The sequence below is a fragment of the Doryrhamphus excisus genome, linkage group LG10 (assembly GCF_037039965.1).
Source record: "Doryrhamphus excisus strain RoL-2023G ecotype Guam linkage group LG10, RoL_Dexc_Guam_v1.1, whole genome shotgun sequence".
NCBI lineage: Eukaryota > Metazoa > Chordata > Actinopteri > Syngnathiformes > Syngnathidae > Doryrhamphus > Doryrhamphus excisus.
This window is the reverse complement of record NC_136366.1, coordinates 20,997,988-21,013,376: the sequence shown is the minus strand read 5'-3', so window position 1 is coordinate 21,013,376 and position 15,389 is coordinate 20,997,988. Positions and strand designations below refer to the sequence as shown.

The 15,389-nt window shown below is 41.4% G+C and overlaps 1 protein-coding gene across 2 annotated transcripts in view; it reads right to left on the bottom strand.

The window, feature by feature from the left end:
• galt (galactose-1-phosphate uridylyltransferase) overlaps positions 1–15,389 on the bottom strand; it is a 127,283-nt gene that overhangs the window by 94,342 nt on the left and 17,552 nt on the right. For both annotated transcript variants that reach the window (XM_078794310.1, XM_058050787.2), the window contains exon 11: positions 8,557–8,629. In XM_078794310.1, the coding sequence (XP_078650436.1) occupies positions 8,557–8,629 (73 nt within the window). The remainder of the gene's footprint in view (positions 1–8,556; positions 8,630–15,389) is intronic.

Here is a 15,389-nt window from a genome sequence, read left to right as displayed (position 1 = left end):
GAGCGTTTGTTTGCAACCGTTTGCTCTGTCAAATTGTCCTTGGGTAAAACAATGAGACGCCACCAGAGGAGCAAGTGGCGCGTCTGGATACAGGAATAGGCCGTGCTTAACTAGAACGCTTAACAAACACTACCGAATGTGGGCTAGTACTTTGGCAACAGGGGCAATCTACTATCTACGCTGAGCCATCCATCAAATGAAGTAACTGATAATGAAACTCCATTAATATTTTCATGGCTAATTGATAAAGCAATTAGCCATCTGTCGATGAAACACACATACATTGGAGCGTACACGACTGCGCTATCGCCTCCAGGCGGGTTTTATTGGAGATAGTGAGTTTACATTTACAGCTAGAAATGAGGTTCCTGACCCAGTAGGTAGAAGTGATGAGCGTCTGTGTCAGGTACTACCATCTGTTCCTACAGAATACATCAGGCCGTGTTGCTTGTACCAAGACGCTCTTCAAACCACCTCTGTGTTTACTCACCTGTGACTGAGCCATCTGACTTCCATATTTAACACCGACATCTAAGCATGCCCCGCCTGCACCTCGCCTAACATGATTTTATTAAGGAGCATTATATGGCGTTCCCCTGCTGTTTAATAAGTCTAGCGGGGAGCAGAAGTGCCAAGGGAGCAGTTGTGAGCTGCAGAACCTCATCAAGGCTTGCTGGTCAGTGGCAGACTTTCCTCTTTAAAAACATTAAGATTATTGTCCTCGTAGTGAGCACGGAGGGAGGCCATGTAATAAAGCTTTATTGCTCACATTTAATAGTTGGAAGACTTCACAAGGGAAATTGCTTAATAAATAAATCAGCATGAACTCAACAGAGAAGGGTACTCTTTGTACTGTAATTTTACTTGCCATTTCATTCTTTCATTGGAAAGAATTCTCATTTGGAATGAAGGGAAATATTCCTTAGACAGTCTCAACAGGTTCAAAGTACTGAATTTGGCAGCATGGCACCAGTGATAGCAACAAGGAACATTACATAATTAGGAACCATTTTGACAGTAGTTTTCATTTTGTCATTATTAAAATGTTTAATTTCAGTCATTGATCATCATCTAAATTTGATTTAGTTTTAACAGTATGTTTAGTCACCTAAAATCTGAATAATAAAAGAAGAAGGCACCCTTAAAGTGTCCTTGAAACAACCTTGACGTAGTATGGTGGTAAAGTGCCAAACAGCTTTACATGCCGTGAAATACTTTTACATTTCAGAAAGTGGAAAGGTCTAGACTGGAATGTAGGCCACGTGTGAGTAACGTGTGAGTATGCATGGTGTGTTGAATAAAGCAATAGTTTAAAACAACTATCTGATCACATCTTTTCCATCGGACATAACGAATGTTTCAGTTGCAAATAGCCCTTCTAACCCAGGGATGGGCAAACTTTGGCCGGTGGGCCACATCAGGCCCACCATGCGTCTTAATCCGGCCCACCGAGTATTTCTAAACACTCCTACTATATTCCCACCACAAGGCATGCTGGGTAGCTCTTTCTCCCAACATTTCTCCCACAAGTCGTGAGAGAAGTGAACAAGGTGGAGTTAGCATACTCTTGATATCAAAGATTTTATTGTTCATAGTTGATATTGTTGTTGCAGCTCAACTACCTAGCATGCCTTGAGGGCATTTTGAAATAAGATTCTTAAGTCACAGGTTATGTTGAGGACTTGTTGATTTATGTGATGCATTAATTGCTGTGGAGGGCGGCACGGCGGTCGAGTGGTTAGCGCGCAGACCTCACATCTAGGAGATCAGGGTTCAATTCCACCCTCGGCCATCTCTGTGTGGAGTTTGCATGTTCTCCCCGTGCATGTGTGGGTTTTCTCCGGGTACTCCGGTTTCCTCCCACATTCCAAAAACATGCTAGGTTAATTAGCCACTCCAAATTGTCCATAGGTATGAATGTGAGTGTGAATGGTTGTTTGTCTATATGTGCCCTGTGATTGGCTGGCCACCGGTGTACCCCGCCTCTCGCCCGAAGACAGCTGGGATAGGCTCCAGCACCCTCCGCAACCCTTGTGAGGAAAAGAAGAAAAGAAGAAAATGAATGAATGTGGATGTGTTGTGTTTTTGTTTTGTTGCTACGTGAGCAAACATGTCATAGTATAGTATAGACAGCCCCTCCGCAATTTTTTTTAACTCATTGTGGCCCGAATGTCAAAAAAGTTTGCCCACCCCTGTTGTCTGGAGTTGTGTACATTTGTCGACTTTTTCGCATCTTAATCTTGTTTGGTTTACTTCTCCCTTCATCGTTGCTCTCCTCTTTCCTCTCCCGTCACATTTTCTGCTCCCCGAGCCTGCAATTAATCTTGTCTTCTGCTAATTCCTCATCAGTTCCATTTATTGACCAGTGAAAATGTGTTTATTCCAAGTTTGACTGTTGGTGAATGTTAACTCTCTGTTGTGCATGTGTGAATTTTATTGGAGATTGATTTGAATATTAGTTGTCCAGGAAGTAATCGCCATTAGTAATTTAATAATAGTACAATTACAACGAGGATTCCTTTGGTAACACTAGGTTTCACATACGTGGGTTCCTTGCAAGGCAAACAGTGTCTCACTGTCATTCTGCAGCATGTGTTAGCATTCATCAGATGAACTTGTTTATCAGAGGAAATAGTTGGGCATCTGTATGCACAGAGTATTTTGTGGTCTGGCTGTGATCCAGTAGACGGCAACTGACGTCCGTCTGTGATATCCCATCACTGAGTATTATTACCCCGAAGAACATCTCAGTTAACGGAATACTTTCAATGAGATGGTTGTTATGATGGAATCTTTGGAGAGGTGATGCTTTTATTAAACATGTAGCGTCCTCATACAAGCAGGTGAAAAATGGTCAAAACAATATGGAGTGTCATTTGTTTTTCCAATTCTTGGCAGTTTTTTCTGGTTCATGGGTTTGGGGAGGCGGGGTGAGTTGGGGGGGGACGTCAGATTAAGTACAGCGAATTGCCGGCAGAGTTGTATTCGGATTTCTGCATAGGTTCTTTTTCCACCAAGTTTGATGAAAATGGTTTCGTATTGACCTAAAAAAAAATTTAAGTCATCCAAATTGTGACTTGAGTCCAAGTTGTGTAAAACATGTTCAATCGGGTCTGGAACCTGGAACTAACCAGATAACCAGATATATAACTCAGTTATTTACATCTAGTTTCCCTTTGTGTGATACGATGATATAAGTTCAACAGTGTTTAACGAGACTACCTTCAACTTGCAGACCATTTGGAAGAAACAATTATTCCATGTGACCAATGGCGTCCTTTGTTCGCGCCCCATTAATTCTCAGCAGAGCACAGAAGCCTGGAGTCTCAGCTCACCTTTTTATTTCACAAGTGAAGCGGTGCCAAAAAAGAAGCTGGCAGGAAGGATATGCAAAGGAGAAATAAACATGGTGGGGGGGGGGGGTGAATCTGTCAGTGTTTGCATTTCTTGATTCAATGACAATAATTCAAGGTTGTTGCCTTACTTTGCTCATTAGAGGAGATGTGGTGAGATTGGAGAGGGGATTGTGTTTATTGAAAGCAAATCAGTGTTTAATGAGCAAATGGATGAGGCTGTTGTTTCAAGGGGATGAGTATTTAAATATGCCTTCCAAGTTTGACAACTAAAATCAGGGTAAGAAACATTTCAGGTCATGCATCAGAAAACGGGAGGACATTTAACTGAAATAAATCTTTCTGTTTGCTCATCTGACACCGACGTAAGTCAATATTGGAATGTTTGACACTGATTCATTTGCATTCATAATGCTTTAGCTCTTTCAAATGACTTTGTCATATGGAAATGCAATGAAGACCCTTTTTATTTGCCGCTGTATCTTAGGTCTGGCCGCATATTAGCCACAGGTCAGGGGATCATCTTCCAAAAATATGCATGTTACATTGCCCATAGGTATGAATGTGAATGATTGTCTATATATGTACGTCACAGGTGCACCTCGCCTCTTACCCAAAGGCATCTGGGATAGGCTCCAGCATGCCCACAACCCTAGTGAGGATAAGTGGCATAGAAAATGGATGGATGGATCTTCAATCTGACCTAAGTGCCACAATTACCAAACATATCCCTAAATCAGCACCATGGAGAGCTCTGCTGTGGACGGCACATTGCCTCTTCACTTCATCCTCACAGTATACTCACAAAAAGTGGACAAAAAAAAATAATCAGAAATGTCTGCAGATCGGATGGCCTATCGTGGCAGGGGATTATGGCATGGGCGGGTCTATACTACGGACAAAGAACACAGGTCAAGTGTGTTTTATTGATGGATGCACAGCCAACATACCAAGTCGAAATCTCAAAGCGCATTATTATGCCATCACTTCATGGTACAGCATGATAATGCATGCCCCCATGTTGTACACAATGGAAGCTGAAAACATGCTACAGCACACGGTCCGATATTTGAGAGACAGGCCTTTGGTTAGACAAGTTAACATAAAAAGTAAGCTGAGGGTAGATGCAGTAACTACATATCCACACCACTACATCGTAACATAAAAAGGACAAATAACTAAATGTGTTGTCTTTCCTGGTGTAGATGCTGTCACTATGATGCTGTGCGGTTGTTTGGAAAGTGCTGCATGTTCAAAGTAAAATTTTAGAGTCTCATTTGCCATAAAAACAGTTACTGGAGGCCCATTTTAGAAAATGAATGGCCTTTATGGCAGTCAAGTCAGGAACAGCTGGAACATAAAAATAGATGGCAGCCATATTTATAAAGTGCACCCTGACAAAACTATTTTAGAACACCCCCCCCCCCCCCCCCCCCCTTCGTGGAAGCTTTATGGGTGTTGACAGCTTAAATTAAACTTTGGAAACTTGCTGTCAAACAGTCCATTGAGTTAATCTGAAGCTAAGTAGACAAACAAAGCGCTCTAATTAAATGTTTATGTAAACACCAAACGGCCACAACTTTAGGTACACCTGCACACTGAGCTGGAAAGTTGAAATCTTTGAAACACCTTCATACGATGCAAGCTGCAAGCTGGCGGTAAGAAATAAAATAGTGATGATGACCACAGAACCAGAATTTGGACATCTTGTTACATAAGAAAACATTACATTAGTTTTCAACCCTTTGTATTGACTTGTGGTCTCCTATAGAGCAGCTACACACAATAACACGCACAGAAAACTTTTTAGATTTTGAAGGCTCTGCACCTATTCCATCTGTATTCAGAACCATAAACCATATAACCATATAAGGAAGTCCGCCCTCTGTGACATCACAAAGGGGCAGTTTTACCACGCCTTTTGAAACCGAGCGTTTTGAGTCATCCCAAACTTCTTTCAGGGCTCACTTCCAAATATGTAAACCTCATTCTCTGAAACTTTGGCATCGTTTAACATGAGAATACAACATTCTAACTACATTTATAAAAATGCGCATGAGTTAATGACTCTAAACATTTTAAACGACTGCAATAATTTAGTTACTGCTATTTTTGACAGCCCTAAAAAAATACACACACACACACCACAGAGCGAGGTTTCAATCTGTGCAGATGAGATAGTGACCACATATTTGTGCGTGCACGAGTCTGCCCCGTCACTCTGCTAACATCAGTCAATATAACAAGCTTTGAGACCCTTTACAACCGAGCATCTGTCACTTACTGTCATCCACTACTTGAGCACCCGAGGGGCACGCCCACACACCCAACTGCCGTCCATCAGAGTTGCACACGTGCAGATATACATCCCTAGAGTTGATGGCCTCCTCAATTTTCTCAATCTGCATTGTTCTTGGGACAGCAGTTAAGGGCTTTCCCACTCGTCAGGCTGTACAATAGTAATTGGCCATAGAGAGTGAATGGCTTGTTATTGGCGTAATTACACAGCAGTTAGAGTTCTCTGTCAAGCTTCCCTCCGCATCTCGTTGTTTGTCCTCATTGCTTTCTCTTCTCTCGCTGCCTTTGTTTATTGTGGTTTGGTTTGTTTTGAAGGCAGGCGCAGCTCGATAACCGCCTTTTGTCAGGAGTTGGGGATTTATTTGACAAACTCATAGATATGTATCTTTACAGAAGGACGGGTTCATATTTGCTTGAGGTAGAATTTGGTTGAAGTATTCACTCCGGAAACATGTTTCAACACAAGCGGGAGTTATGATAGGCCGCAAGTGACAATAAATATAAAAAAAATTATATTGCAGCATTCTTGAGTTACACAAGAGATGGTCATTGGCACTTCAGAACACAACAGACTTGCAATGAGGCCATCATTCAACACACCTAGCAGGTACTATGCTAGTGAAGACAAACAGCTGTGTTCACTCTAAAGACGGACTCTGAGCGACTATTTCCAAAACAGTGCTTCGAGGCATGCTGGCATGCTCCCAGCATGCCTTGCAGCACAAGTGTACTGAAGTTTTGCTTTTATAGTTAGCATCGTTGTTCATTATTCCCCATAGAAGTAGATGCCGTCTTTTTTGTGTTTGAACCGTAATTGTACTTGGCGCTCTGTCGACTCACTGCAAGTTCAGTGTTAGCTTTTGCTCGCCCAAATAAATCGCTTTAAGCTAGCTACTTTCCTGCAGCTCTACATTTTGCAATTGTTCCTCATGAACATGAGATAGGATGTGGTACAGTTTGGGTTGTGAGCAGTTCAAACAGCTGCTGTAGAGGTTTGGTGCTTTAAGGCTTGACAGCTCCAGTATGTGGTCTGGACCACAGACACAGGGATGTAATTAACTCCCCGTCAGAAGGAAAAAAATATGCAGATGTCATGTACACAGCGGTGCTTGTCATGTGGTGCCAACGTCTCCTGAGAAGAGACATAAGGACTATACCGTATCATGCAGCTTTGAACACGAGAGCTTTGTGGCACAGCCCAGCAGGCACAAACACTCAACGTTTAGCACTGGTTGTTTTTTACCTGCACTTATTCCTGCTGTAGAAACACAATCTTTGAATGGTGACAGATTATCAATAACGTCATATATACCTACTACAGGCTACCATCTGGTTACATGACTTTATAAGCACATCATTTGCTTAAAAAAAGGACATAATGGAGGATCAGGAAAAGGCAAATTCAATGCATACCTCACCGAGCTATGAAGGGAACTAAAGTGTAACTCCTTTTGCTTTTACATTGCTCAGCGGCGCATGAAGCAGAACATTTTAGGAGGAGGGAGAAAATTCCAGCTGGGATGAAGGAAACATCAAACACCGCACACCAAGTGTACGAGGTCTGTGTATGTCTTCTAAATTTACTTTCACTCCTGAAAACCTTCTTTTTTCTGCTCAGTTTGAAGTCATTGGTTGGGAATATGCCCATGAAAAAAAAAACTGTGGCTGCAAGCAAATTACTAATTCATTAAAGTAAGGTTGAGAACCGTACTGTCTCACACAATTTACCATGAATTTCTAAGTAAGACCAAGTTATTGCTTCTTAGTCTACATCAGGGGTCGGGAACCTTTTTGGCGAATAGAGCCATGAAGGCCAGATATTTTAAAATGTGTATCTGTGAGAGCCATATACATTTTTTTAAACATTGAATGCAATAAAATGTGTGCATTTTTATGTAAGACCAACAGTTTTAGATATAATGGGCTCTAATTACGTAGACCAGGCACACTACCCCACGCCAATGGGGTGTGGCCAGCACACTTTCGTGAGCAGCGCAGTGTCTAATAATAAATCAAATACTTGTTGCCATTAATACAACTTCTGCTGCTGCATAATTTTGCACTATACTCAGTATATTTCATTCTTTTGGCCATCTTTGCCAGAAGGCTTGGTTCTGCAGCTTTAGCTAGGTGACTATTTGACTAAAGAAGGAAAGTTTATATTTACATGTTTTTTTGACATCTCAATGACCGAGTCATTGTCGACTACAGCATTACTCAGTAATAATCAAGTTTTGGTGTTTGACCTGGAAAATATCATCAGGAAAGATGGATATGGTTGGCCGTATTGCAGTAGAAAATAGATGGACGAATTAAAATGCATAAGAAAGTTGTTGATTTTGAATATTATTTTTAACAGTCATTTCTGTGATGTTTACTTTAAAATGTTAGCAAAAATACATTTTTATTGTGGTAAGAAATGCTTGAGAGCCAGATACAGTCATCAAAAGAGCCCTACCTGGCTCCCGAGCCATAGGTTCCCTACCTCTGGTCTACATCCTGCGCTTATTATACAATAATGCTCATATGGGAGTGTGCTTGGCTTATTTTCTTATTATTTATACTCTGTTGGGTAATACGAGTGTAAATGTGACTGTAGGGCTGTTATTTCATATCAAGAGGGCTCTAATTATGGTAAAGAAAAAATGTTGCAAAAGGTTTTCTGTGACTTAACTGTGATAAATGACGGATTACTGTAATATTGAGTTATCATTTTACCAGAATAAAGTTCTCATACATGAAAAGCCACGATAAACAAGTGATGCATGGATAACATCTTAATATTAAAGAGGGGGTGGGTTATAAGTTTATTGGAATAAAATAATATTCTGAGTAGATGGAGAGGGAAGCCTGGAACAAATTGTTCACTTCCGCTGCTTTAAATGCACCTAAAGTTCAGCCTCACCTTGAACCGATACGCTGCCAGCAAGAGAGAGCGCCTGCCAGGAGCTGGTCCACACGTTGGTTCCTCTTTCTCTCTGCAAAGGAGGGATGGAAAGCATCCAATTTATGAACAATAAAATAGAGGAAATCAACCACACTTTTCTGAGCAAGTTGTGTCCTCTCTTGTGGAGTAATAGAAGTGCAGCACAACTTCCTAAATATATAAATAAAAGTGGGAACCCTGTAAATGTGTATTGTAGCTGCCAACATTGTTGACTGAGGCAAGTGAAAACACTGGAGGGGTGCAAAGGGGGCTGTAATGGGGTGTAATACTGCTCAGCAATCACTCCAGGGTGTCTGTACAGATGCAATCCAAAAAGGTGAGAATGTCCACGATTTATGCCTTACGTCTTATACGTATTTATTTGCAGCAATACGTGACACCGCGCATGCGTGTGTGCATGGTTTCCTATGAAGGAACATACAAAAACCATTTCATGCCAATAAAGTGACTACAATGAAACGAAAGCATTAAGCACATGACTTTAGCCCACTGCAGCGCTTATGAATCCACTAGTTAGCAACATGAACCCAAATACACACTAAAAAAGCACGCTAAACAATATAAGGTGGTATAGTTAGTAGTAGTACGTTTAATGGTAATGCTAACAAGGCTGACTAGCCCAGCATTTAGCAACCAACTCACTCTGTCACACTACAAATTCCGATATTACAACACGGTGCAAACAACCAACAAGTGAGAAATGAGCAGCTTACTCACCTTCATAGACGCCCACCGTGACAAACGTCATACAAAGGTCCGTGTAATGAGTTGTAATGACTTGTAATGACTTGTAATGACAACTCCTCTCAAAGCTGCGCGGCTGCCATGTTGCATTCAGGTGCCCATCTAGTGTCGGAAATGGGAGCAACGTTTGGACTTAAGTTCACATAAAGCCTCTCGCCCGAAGACAGCTGGGATAGGCTCCAGCACCCACCACCACGTGATAAGCAGTAGAAAATGAATGAATGAATGAAGACTGAACAGCAGTATGTATTTTATTATATGCATGTATTTTACAATTCAAGAAAAAAAACAATTATCAGTTTTTATGAGACATTTGGGGGGCCCCTGGAAATCCCGGGCCTAATGGGAGGTCGCACCAGATCTGCAAAACCACTTACCCATTCATCAAAAAATGTCATTATTTTCTGTATTTTTCTGCATGCATGTTATTTTTCATGCATTTGATTGTTACTGAAATAGAAAAGAAACTCGGATAAAGGTCATTCATATTCATATCTCGACCTGTGACATGAAGCGCATGACTGCTGTTGTTACCAAGCATTCCTCACCTCACCTTCTGTTAGGTCATTCCGTGGCATTCCTGGCTCCCTGCTGCCTTCCTGTCTGGCAGACTTCTGATTGCCAGGTTGGGTCCAACTGGTTCTGAACTAAGCACAGCTGCTGTCAGACCAGGTGGCTGCTAACTGGCTGTCTGTCAGGTGAGCCGCCCGTTGGCAGGTGGAGGCGTGTACACATGAGCTAGGTAGACGTTCAACCATAATTTAGAACCTCCAAAGAGATGAACAGATGAGTATGATTTTATGGTTTCACAACACAATAACGTCTGTAGAGTCATTAGTTTGACAACACTTATTGGCTCAAAACTCATCGTACTTAAGTACGGGTGGTCCTTGGCATACAGTGTTGATGTGTGACGGGTACGGATATGCTCCCAGAAATTCCTTAAAAACATAACTTTGGTCCATCAACATGAGACTCACTGGAGATCCAGCTACAGCCTCACTACTCTAAAGACTGGAAAGGTTACGGCCATCATTAAGGATAAACACGCTATGGTAATGGATACTTTGACGCGCAGCCTCCATAACGAGGAAAACAGGCTACCGTCAGCCTCAAACACGGCAAAAGAAAAAAAAAAACAACAAACATCAACAAACTCAACTCTGCACACACACACAAAGTCAGAACTCATAAAACTCTTGACCATTACACATAAGTGGCATGTCACTACAGCATCCTTGATCATTTTAAAGGAACAGGTCCTCTGAAAGTGGTCTTATCATTGAGATGGAAAGGATGCTAATGTGTTGCCTTAAGACCACATCATTTTCTTCCTCCAAACAAGTCACAAGAAGAAAGGAAGCGTTTTGACTTTTTTCGAATGACCATTTCATCCAAGTCTTGAATTTAGTGTACTTCAGATATGAATTCCAATTTAATACTCCCAGTCAAATTAGAAAACGTTGTTGAAATGGAACTCAATCGTAACCAGAGGACCACCTCTAAATGTTATTTGGATGTGACGCCACTTTGCCAGACCCAAAACTCTCTGACTGAGAGGCTGTGGGACAAGACACCTCGACACCTTCAAGCTTCAAACGGATTTTGGTCTGGAACTGGTACCCTGCAAGGAAGTGGACGTCCTGACATCATGAAAGAGGCTGACCTCCAAATCAATCGCCAGATGTGCTGAAACTCAGAGGAAAACCCAAAACCTGTTTTGGAATAAATCAAGTAGGCTAACTTCAACTTCTGGAATAGCCTTTCCAAAGTCCAACACCCTATTGAATATTTGTGGACCACTACGTGTAATATAATACCGAAACGCTAATGCAGACTAGCCACAACTGGTGGGGCATTGTCACCCCTGCCCCAGCTGCACTGTGCTAAATGTTCCACACAGTCATCGCCATAGGTTTTCCATAAATCTGAGCTGTGCACAAAACTACGCCATCCCTCCCTTTGGGGTAATAAAAAGGTCAAAACCTTTCACATCACACTCCCACCGAGAGCCAAACTGGATTTACATTTGGGAATTAAAAGTGTAATCAGTTTGTGCCAATAAAATGGTGTTTTATCTGGGCCCCCGTTACGGTAAATCACATTCTACGAGACAATAAAAGGCAGAACCCAGTCGGAGCGGGCTGAGAGATAACATCCACTAGCAGCGGGGGACGGCTCAGGTTAACAAGTGTTTGTTCAACAGCTCTTCAGCAAACAGGATTAAAGACTGTTGTTGGATGTTTTGCAGAACCCCAGAGACTCCGTGGAAGATTTTAGCGGTCTAAAGGCATTCCATCTTTCTTTATCTTGATCTGACCAGAGTGGAATTTATCTCTGCGACTTGTGCTAAAAACGTGCGAGTGCAAGTAAATGTGATGTGCTGTGTTTCTGTACAATGATGTCAATATAATCTGCTGATCATGAAGAAATTAATATTAGGATTTGGGAGACCCCTAATGCGAGGAGTCCACTAATCCGGCGCCAGTTGGTACCAGTTCCCGTCAATGCAATTTGCTGTTGAGCCTAGTGTCACCAATAAGGTGCCTAGTGGCGTGCAGTGGCTCAAACTGCCCCCCAACTGGCTCGCGGTGGCCTGTAACGGCGGCAAAAAATGTCAAAATGTTTAAAATCTTCATGTCCACCAAGTGGAACCAAATGTCACAAACAATCCGTATATTATTAATATTGGAATCCACTGGAATGTAACGGTGCGAGCCAAGTTGCGGCAATGATGCTAGGAGTCCACTGGGTCCATTGGCGTGTAGTGGCTCGCTGTGGCACCGAAGAACTGCAACATGGCAACATGCCGAGCGAACATTAATTCCGCGCAACAGCGAGCCACTACGCGCCAATCACATAATCTTTGGCGTGAACTGGCATCAACTGGCGCCGGCCCAGTGGACTCCTAGCATAAGGTTCATAAAATAACGGTGATAAAATATTTCAACATACACAAAAACAGACAGCAGGACAAGGGCAGCACAGAGGTTATGTTTTTGCCATGTTTTTTGCCAAATTGTCAGGAATTGTCAGAAATGGTATATGGAAGAAGTACATTTTGGAGCCGATTGGGATCACGGTCTGGATCCTGAAATTTTCTAAAAGGATACTTTCAGCATTTGTACATATACAGTAAAGTCTCGTTATATCGATATCGGTTAAAACGAATTACTACTTATTACGATACTATTTTCATTTCCCGGCAAATTTCTAGTCTTTTATGATATAATTAGCTCCGTTAGTACGATACACGGTTATTATGATAATCCGGTTACTACGATGCCCTTTTCATCTCCCGCCAGCCAATTTGGTCTGCTTATATCGATACAAAAGCAGCTTAAATCAATCTTTGCTTAAGGATTTCAATACCAAAAAAGAACACGGCGAACGGCTGCTTCCAGTCAACTTTATTTTTCACACTTCCACCACCAGAGTGCAGCACACACAGCGGAAAACACCCGTCCCTCGCGCCTACCCCTCCGGGTGGCAACACCTTCCCTATCGATAGTTCCGGGGTGAATTATGTCCCGGTAACCGGTAATCACTACAGCGTAAGTTTATTTTTATTTACTGTAGTACAAAATGTATTGTAGTACAAAAGCATGCTAGATACGCAATCCATGAACTCAAGGAGAAAATTACATGCCATATCAAAGATCCGCCCACTTTTAATGCAGTTCGGCGCAGGATCGGATATATGGATAGTCCGGTTATATCGGTATTTTTTCCGACTCCCGAGAATATCGATATAACGAGACTTTACTGTATCTCCACAAAAAATGGTAAGAGTTTTATCCTTCGCTGTCCACTCTTGTTAATGTGCATGTTCCTCATCCACACGGTATGTAAAGTATACTACAATTTTAATACAGAGCTTTGGTTCATGATTGCGGACGCCTTTCACTCCATGCCAATTAAACCAATCCGTCTATGTTCATATTCATTATTTTGGGTTTGCACGGCTCCACTCACCTGACTGTGAGTGTTTTGTGTCGTTATTTGAAGTTTCATGTTGGCATGAATTAAAGAGAAGCTTCCGTGCGGAGTGGGAGTCATGTTTGGCCTTCTAAAAAAGACGTTCGCTGCATGGATACCGCTCTGCGTGGCGGGGATCTGCACTAATTGATTGGAGAGGTATTGTGTTGCACAACAGGACAGTGCTGGTGTTTTAATCATCGTGGTGATTAGCTTGAATGCTTTGTTCATAAGTGGGCCTCCATCAGTGTCAATAAAACTGTTGACACTGTTTACACCAACACTGCTGTGCTGTTTTTTTTTTTTTAGCCTATTACACGTGATTGGAAGTTCAAACAAAAGTAAATATAGTCTGCATGTGGATTTTTGAGTCATTTCATTCCAAATTCACACAAAGCACCTTGGTTTCCCCAACCCCACCCACCTCCAGTTGTCTGTTTCTGTCTTTATAGCCTTGTCTCCTCCGTGAGTCCACTCGTCCCTCAACCTTGTCTACAGGCGGTGCCAATGATTTGACAGATGAGCAGAGGAAACCTTCCCTCGCGCCCCCCTCCCCCTAATTGGAATCTACAGAGGCGTCACCTCTGGTGTACGTCTGCAGCGTCTTACTCTCCATAACAAGCAAGAGGTGAGCGTGTGGGAGGAAATGTATCAGATAGCGGCTACGATTGCGTGAAAGATCAAGAAAGAACAGAAAAAAAACACAATTGTTGTTGTTTTTTCCTAAAAGCCAACAGCGAACAAACAGAAGCCATCTGAGTGCCTTTCTAGTCAGGAACCAAACTGCTGGTAGAAGTGAATGAGCTGAATTTGGTAATCAATATGCAGAAGGGGGGGGGGGGGGGGGGGGCGTTACACACACACAAGCGAGTTGGAGAGGTAGAAAAATGAGCATCAAGAAACAAAAGCTGACGCTTTTGAGTTTCTGAGAGTAAATCTTCGCTTAAATCTTTGCCTTTTCTTTTCATAAAGTTGCAATATTTGGAAAATTAAGTTGTGAAAAATATAGATGTTAAGAGAATAAAATCAAAATAGTATAAATTCATAATTAAGACCAAAAAATGACAAAAAGAAAGTTAAAAAGTTTCAAAAATGTAAAAGAAAAAGTGGAGAAAAAAGCTGTATTCTAACAAGAAAAGAAGTTGTAATTTTACAAGAATAAAGTTTAATAAAACAAATAAAATATTTGTTGAAATAATGTGGGCTGGGCTGGATGGAAATATAATATACTATATATATACATACGTATATATATATATATAATATAATATCATATAGTTTTCACAAAGATTCATTTGCTGTTAAAATTTTATGAAATATCAATGTGGCCCTTGCCACTCCACAATAGATGAGATTACATTAGATTAGATTACATTACATTAGATATACCTTTATTCATCCCTCAGTGGGGAAATTTACATTGCACAGCAGCATAGAGGACAGAACCAGCTAAACAGTAAAAAATAAAAAATATAAAAAATATACAACATAAACAACCTAAAAGTAATAACAGTTTAACAATTTTACCCAGGATTATATACAATAGAGTTTACAAGATGATATGAAATGAGATATATGACCAGTATATACACTATGGGATCTTGCTAGTGAATAAAATATGAAATATGAAGCATTAAGAATATTGCACTTAGAACTCCATATTGCACTTACTGTGCAATACTGTGCCATGACAGTACATACAGTACATATATGCTAATCTACAGAGAGATCTTACGTTGGACTTCAAGGTACCTGCTTGTACCTTTAGTAGTCAAAAGGTGTATGGTCTGAGCATAAACACTAACCTACTACCGCATGGAGCTCACGTCTTTTAATTCTATGCTTCCAAAATTGCCGCGTCCTCTGGGATGAGTGCTGAAACAAATTCAAATGGAATTGGCGACAATGGCTGATCACGTGTCCCTTGACCGAATCGGCGTGTCGTCATTCCGACACAACACAACACGGCGTTGGAATTAATAACATTTACATTCTACTAATCTGGAAGATTAAAGCACATTTGGCAGAAAGAACAATCCTCTCTGGTGTACGAGAACTAAGACGGAAAA